The sequence below is a fragment of the Leguminivora glycinivorella genome, chromosome 1, assembly GCF_023078275.1.
Source record: "Leguminivora glycinivorella isolate SPB_JAAS2020 chromosome 1, LegGlyc_1.1, whole genome shotgun sequence".
NCBI classification, from domain to species: domain Eukaryota; kingdom Metazoa; phylum Arthropoda; class Insecta; order Lepidoptera; family Tortricidae; genus Leguminivora; species Leguminivora glycinivorella.
The window spans coordinates 2,840,583-2,848,360 of record NC_062971.1 but is presented as its reverse complement, the minus strand read 5'-3'; the positions used below and the strand labels follow the sequence as shown (position 1 = coordinate 2,848,360).

The 7,778-nt window shown below is 38.9% G+C and overlaps 1 protein-coding gene across 3 annotated transcripts; it reads left to right on the top strand.

The window, feature by feature from the left end:
• The first annotated feature begins 2,296 nt into the window (after positions 1-2,296).
• On the top strand, positions 2,297-6,640 carry LOC125230889. Of its 3 annotated transcripts, none has more exons than XM_048136153.1 (3): positions 2,297-2,633; positions 2,781-2,814; positions 6,218-6,640. In XM_048136153.1, exons 1-3 carry the CDS (start codon positions 2,562-2,564, stop codon positions 6,526-6,528), a joined length of 417 nt encoding a protein of 138 aa, XP_047992110.1. In that variant the 5' UTR covers positions 2,297-2,561; the 3' UTR covers positions 6,529-6,640. The 3 variants fall into 3 exon arrangements, with proteins under 3 accessions (XP_047992110.1, XP_047992119.1, XP_047992128.1); XM_048136162.1 differs by having other exon boundaries at positions 2,758-2,814; XM_048136171.1 differs by lacking the exon at positions 2,781-2,814.
• The last annotated feature ends 1,138 nt before the right edge of the window (positions 6,641-7,778 follow it).

Genomic DNA, 7,778 nt, shown 5'->3' with positions numbered 1-7,778 from the left:
TCCTAAAATTTAAAAATCGTCTCTGGTATCAACTTATGGGGAATTAAGCGGCAAAAACTTTTATAGCGTTGATGTTTAGCAAAAATATAAATATTTTTCAGTATTTCGGTAAAATAAAAAATGATAAAAATCATAAATTTGATGAAAGGAAGTAATTAAAACATAAATTTCAGCAATTTAATTTTTTTCATAGGTACCACACCATGGTAAATACGGGTACGATCCGCCTGGTGATAAGCAGTCACGGTAGCCTATGACGCCTGCCACTAGAGATGCGCTACGTGATAGTGTTTCATATCAACCAATCATGTTCACTGTTCACAAAGCGTAGCGCTAGTGGGAACGGGTTCGACTAAGCTGATTGTGGATATCAGACGCATCCATAATACATATCTGGTGGAAAGGCACCCTTAACAGTCCTCAGCTAGCTCGCAGACTAAGGAGCGTCCGCGGGAGAAAAATCCTCCTATTGCGATAACCGTATTTACTCGTACCATAAACTTGTTCAATGTAAGTACATAAATTGTCGCATCCCAAACAAAAACTGTCGATAAAGCATTATATCGAACACGAGAGAAAACGAAAACCTAATAATCATTGGTTTTCTTAGTCATAAATCTGCGCATCCACACACCCTGGACCCGTATATGGTCGCACACTGCGGCTTCTTCTTCAATCTAGCGTTTTCCCGGCCTAGGGTCGCCAGGGTCCGCTTTCCTGCTCAGTCTTCTCCACTTTACCCGGTCTTCAGCATTCTTAGACATGAGATTGTTCTCTTGCATGTCCGCTCCCACGACGTCCAGCCAGCGCTTCTTTGGGCTACCGGGGCCGCGTGACTTAGAGCCTTGGACAGCGAGATTAAGGCATCTGTTTTCGATGTAGGCTTAGGAGGATTTTTCTCCCGCGGACGCGCCTTATCTTGCGAGCTAGCTTAGGACTGTTAAGGGTGCCTTTCCACCAGATGTGTTATGGATGCGTTTGATATCCACAATCAGCTTAGTCGAACCCGTTCCCACTAGCGCTACGCTTTGTGAACAGTGAACATGATTGGTGGATATCAAACACTATCACGTAGCGCATCTCTAGTGGAAAGGTACCCTAACGGGCCAGCAACGCGCATGTGGAGGCTCTAGAGTGGCAGGCGTCATAGGATACCGTGACTGCTTATCACCAGGCGGATCGTACCCGTATTTACCATGGTGTGGTACCTATGAAAAAAATTACTTTGCTGAAATGTATGTTTTAATTACTTCCTTTCATCAAATTTATGATTTTTGTAATTAATTTTATTTTACTAAAATAGTGAAAAATTGTTATATTTTTGCTAAACATCAACGCTATAAAAATTTTTGGCGCCTAATTCCCCATAAGTTGATACCAGAGACGATTTTTAAATTTTAGGATTTTTTTTCATAGTAATTTTTCATACAAATTTTGGCGGTCGAAAAAACGCATTTTGCATAAATATATTTTACTATATTTTTAGTATGTTAACAAGACACACACAAAGAACTAAAAAAACCAAACTTCGGTTCTGTGGTAATTATTATGACCCCCAAGGCTATATCTCCTCTACTATTATTGTAAGTAGTACCTACAATAATTAATAACAATATTTCATTTATATATGTAAACAAATATAAAAAACGAAGTCTAAGTCTAATCATAAAACTTATAAGAGCTAGCTTACATCTAAAATAAGCTTTTCATGCATTGTAACAAGGATGCTGGCAATATTACTTCGCTGTATCGGAATGTGATATACCTACGTTCTAAGAGGATAGGTGCCTACAATAATTTAATTGAATAAATCTTCGATTTAATTTCTATTTGGCACTGACAGATCAAATCCACATCCAATTCTTAAAATCCGAATAGTAGAAGTATTACATAGCTTGAAAATAGGTTTTCCTCCATTAAAATTGCATTTAAATATTACATGTTTTTGTTGCCATTCATTTCTTATGATTAATTATATTTGTTCGAATAAAATGAATGACATGTAAACCTATAAACCAAAGCCAAAAGAACAAATATTGTCACAGCTCATATCACAGAGTTTTATGAAAACAAAAACAATGTAATTTTATTACAAAATCAGAATGTTGTAAATGACATCAACCATCATGCCATTTTAGAGAAAAAGTGTATGAAAGTCGAGTGAAGACAACTTTTATAATGGCTTGTAATACTAATATCACTTGGAGGCAACACATAGAAGAGCAAAAATAATTGTATTTTCATTGAAAAAGGTATAAAAAGGATGCACATAATTTACATTTCTTTAATAACGAAACTTCCGTGAGACACTTACATATTAAACATATAAACATCACGTGTAAATAGTCGAAATTCGCTTGACATGTTTCGTCGAGCATTTTCAATAAGCTGGCGCGAAAGTATCCCGACGTAGAGCGTCCCTGCGCGAAACGCCGCGAACGGTAGTCTGGCTCCGTCGCGACGAAACGCTCGTAGATATCTATCTCTATCGCTCTTGCGTATTGACGCGACGGAGCCAGACTACCTTTCGCGGCATTTCGTTTTCGTTTCGCGTCGCAGAAATGCCATTCGGCTACGGCACCTGGATGGAGGTACGGAATGAAACATGTCGACCGAAATTCGACTATTTACACGTGAGTGACCCGATTTGTATGTTTAATACATTTCTTAGTTTATGTCTGATTGAAGTAGGTTAGTGATTAAGTACACAGTTTTTTTTTGCCACAGACTTGAAAATGGAGCATTTCATTGTTTTAGTAAATTTCTTCGTCTTTTTGAAGGCACAAGACCCGCCAGATTGTGAGGGGCCTTTCTGTAAGTATCCTTATAGGCTATTTGACCCTTTTTTAAAGTCTATTTTATATTATTTATTACTGTCCAATCAACCGAAAATACTACCATATTTTATTACGAGTTGAAAACCACAAAAAATATTTATAAAGTTTACTTTAACTTAATCAGGCAAAAACAACATTAGCCATGTTAATCTATAGATTGTCTGCGCATGACGTAAATCGAATTGAACACAAAATTTTCTGACATTTAAGTATGGCCTATAAAGTTCATCATGTCAGTGATTGACTCGACATGAAGTTGAGTTAGGTTCTATGACGTCACACGTCTGACAGCGTTTTCGGTGGCCAAAGTTAAAAAAAATATTACACACATTTTTAATCGAAAATACGTAGCCACCATACACTTTTAATACCCAAAATCTATAAAAATTGGTTTCTTATGTCAAATACTACAGGAAACAATCATTTCTTGTGCCAAATTCGATAAGAGTCTAGTAGCCTATTGTATCAACACAGCCATCACAGGCCTTTGCATCTATTGCAGACGATTTACACATTCCAGACAACGAGTTTGGTGACTGTGGAGGCCGATTCGCAGGCGGCACGACCTGCCACATTTTTGGCAAAAAAACTCATACCACTGAGGTTCCAGTGTCGATTTGCTTTCTGCGACACCTTTTATATTCACCAGGGTGAGCACATGATTGGCGCGACATAGACTGCTCGTGCTCGTCCTTATATCATTAATACGGATGTATATCTAGATTCCTAAAGTTTTTTCTTCTATTTTTGTTTTGCCTAAAACTTTTTGCTATAATGATCAGTTGGCCTAATGATGATATGCCCGAATTGTGGTTGCCCTATTCTGTTTTTGGTGAAATTTTTATGTCCTAAAATTTTGTGTTCTAATGTTAATTGGCATACACATTCGTTGTACTAATATAATTTTTCATAATAGTTCATTTTCATAATCCTTTTTCTCCCTAATGCACTATATGGCCTAATAATTATTGCTCCTAAAGCGATTTAAACTAATATTGTGTTGTAATATTTTTGCTCCTACTTTAATTTTGTAGAAGTATTATTTAGATGTCCCACTTGTTGGTGCTAAATACTATAGTAATTTGGCCTTGTAATTTGGCTTAATATTTCCAATGTAACCTAAGCCACGTTTGTGGAAACAAGTCGATTTTGTAGTTGTCGTAGTTCTAACCTAACCCACCTTTCTTGCACCGAGTCGTTTCTTTAATGGTCACAGTTCTAACCTAACCTAACCCACCCACTTTTGTTGCAACAAGTCATTTCTTCCATGGACACAGTTCTAACCCAAGTTTGTGCCAAGAATTCGATTTTGTGGTTGTCGCATATTTAACCTAACCTAACCCACTTTTGTTGCAACAAGTTGTTTCTTTAATGGTCACAGTTCTAAGCTAACCTAACTTACTTTTGTTTATTTGTTTATTTGTTTATTTATGTTAACCTAACCTAACCTAACCCAATTTTGTTGCAACAAGTCGTTTCTTTAATGATCACAGTTCTAACCTAACCTAACCCACTTTTGTTGCAACAAGTCGTTTCTTTCATGGTCACAGTTCTAACCTAACCTAACCCACTTTTGTTGCAACAAGTCGTTTCTTTAATGGTCACAGTTCTAACCTAACCTAACCAACTTTTGTTGCAACAAGTCGTTTCTTTAATCGTCGCAGTTCTAACCTAACCTAACCCACTTTTGTTTGTCATGTTTTGGCTGACATGTTTTAGAACAATGAATATGTGGGCAATCATTTTTATACGGATTATATATTAGGCTAATACATTTGAGGCGAAAAGGGTTATGGAATAATAGTATAGATCAAAAGTTTTTATGATCATAAATTTTATTGCAAATAAAATAAGGCCTTTTAAGTAATATAGTAATAATAAATAGGACAAATAAAGATTAGGCCTTCCATTACACTATGCCAAGTATGTATGATGTTATGCTAATTAATTATTAGGTTACATGCCCATTAGGCCAAAACGGTTAGGCCAAGTGATAATAGAACAAACGTTCTTAGGAATGTAGAGGGACACCCCAACACTTTCGCTACCAAGAACCCGACTGTCGGGCACACCGCTCGTAGAAGCGTAGCCGATTACATGGGGAAACCCGTATGTAGCGAAAATGTCGTAGCGCCGCGTAGAGCCCGGTTTCGAAAGTGTTAATACGATTAGGAGACGTGCCAAATTAAATCCCGAATATCGAATTTCACCGGATCTGGACGTGTTTTGGCTCATTCTTCTCAGAATCACGAGCTGATTCGATCCCGACGATAAAAAAATGTGTCCCAAATTTTCCATACAAAATTCGAGTTTCCAATACGTCACGCTCGTAGTAAGTTCATACTAAAATCGTGACGTAAAAGGGAAAAAAATAGGACACATTTTTTTATCATCGGGATCGAATCAGCTCGTGATTCTGAGAATAATGAGCCCAAACACGTCCAGATCTGGTGAAACTCGATATTCGGGATTTAATTTGGAAAACGCCCGTGATCTTTCTCGCTGCGACATACCAACTTTCGCGCCAATCATGTTCTAAGGGTGCAGCAAACATATTGTCCTCCTCCTCCTTGCGTTATCCCGGCATTTGCCACGGCTCATGGAAGCCTGGGGTCCGCTTTGACAACTAATCCCAAGATTTGGCGTTGACACTAGTTTTACGAAAGCGACTGCCATCTGACCTTCCAACCCGAAGGGTAACTAGGCCTTATTGGAATTGGTCCGGTTTCCTCACGATGTTTTCCTTCACCGAATAGCGACTGGCAAATATCAAATGACATTTCGCACATAAAATTCGAAAAACTCATTGGTACGAGCCGGGGTTCGAACCCGCGACCTCCGGATCGAAAGTCGCACGCTCTTACTACTAGGCTACCAGCGCTTATTGCAAACCTATTATATAATCTGTAAAATATAACCATCATCATCCTCCTTGCTTTATCCCTGCGCCACGGCTCATGGGAGCCTGGGGTCCGCTTTGATAATCCCAAGATTTGGCGTAGGCAGAGTAGTTTTACGAAACTGACCTTCCAACCCGAAGGGTATCGACTTATTGGGATTAGTCCGGTGTCTTTACGATGTTTTCCTTCACAGAAAAGTGACTAGCATTATGACATTTTGGTCTTCTCTGTTTGGCCTAAAGGTTGACTGGTAGAAAAATGCCGTGTAGCATTAAGTCCGCCTTTTGTAACTGTATATTTTAACTGTGCAATAAAGTTTAAATAAATAAATAAACATTATCTGTAAACGTAATAACTATTAATATTTTTAATATTTCAGAATCATAAGTTTTTATAATAATATAACAGATACCGAACCTTGTTTTGTACGAACAATATTTTCACCTTAACAGCGACAATATATTGCTTTGATTTTTCCAGGTCCAATAAAATGCCCACCAGGCACCTACAGGTACGACACCGGTTGCGACTACCTCCAACCAGAACCAACCTGCAAGAACCCGAGGCCGGCAAAAGAGACAGAGTACCAAATATGTGACTACCAGGCGTGTTACTGCAGTCCACCGACTGTGAGGAATGAAGAAACCAAGCAATGCGTGGAGCTATGCGACTGCCCGAGGAAACATGTAACTGTGACGCCACGGACTCCAGTGACGCCAGTCACGAAAAGAACGCCAGTCACGCCGAGAACTCCGGTGACTCGAAGAACGCCTGTAACCTCTAGTTGTTAAACTTGGAATTCATTTCACTATACAAACACACACACACACACACACACACACACACACACACACACACACACACACACACACACACACACACACACACACACACACACACACACACACACACACACACACACACACACACACAAGACACACGCTCACACACACATAGACGCACACGCGCGCGCACACACACACACACACACACACACACACACACACACACACACACACACACACACACACACACACACACACACACACACACACACACACACACACAGCGCGCGTACACACACGCACACGCACACACACGCACACGCACACCACATACACCCACACGCACACGCACTCGCTCTCTCTTCTCTCTCTCTCTCTCTCTCTCTCTCTCTCTCTCTCTCTCTCTCTCTCTCTCTCACACACACAATTGTCATCAACACTAGCAATAGTCAGATACTGTACCTACTATTTGAAAACAAATAAATAATTATGATTTCTCTTTAAATTTATTTCTCATTATAAATATAGACTCCGTCTGGCAGTCGAATATTGTGTCCCCCAGTCGAAATTGTCCTGCTGTACCTTATACGGTATCTTTTTTGTCGACAATTGGGTTATGATAAATAGTTATTTGTTATACAAGGGGGCAAAGTTGTATTTTAACGTCGAGTGTGGAATTGAAAAACGAGCAAGTGAAAGAACTCTATAGTTGAACCACGAGCGAAGCGAGTGGTTCGAGAATAGAATCCTGAACTTGCGAGTTTTTTAACAATTTTAACACACGAGATGTAAAATACATTTGCACCCGAGTGTAACACAAAACTTTTCCCCTCACTATAGCGAGGAAACTACAACGCAAAAAATGCGTTTATCACGACTGCTTCCAGTAGTTCCACAGGTGGTAAATCATCTTTATTAGTAGATTCACCTACTGTTATCAATTTTAAAGCAGTTAATTTGATTTTATTCAAGGTAAAATTACTTTACCCACTAGAGGATAAAATGCGTTTTTACCCGCTGGTATTAAAGGACAAAACACGTGTTTCCGAGCCAGTGAGGGGAAAAATATAATATATAATAGTTAAAGGAATAATTAGAAATAATAACAGTAAAATGTTATGTTATGTGTTTCTCAAGGGGACAATGTTGTTGTTTAACTGCACGTGCCAATATTGATACCCAAGCAAGTAGCTCAGACTGTGGAATCTTGAGCGATGAGGGTTTAATTCAATATTGGAATCTTTTGCCTGCTTGCA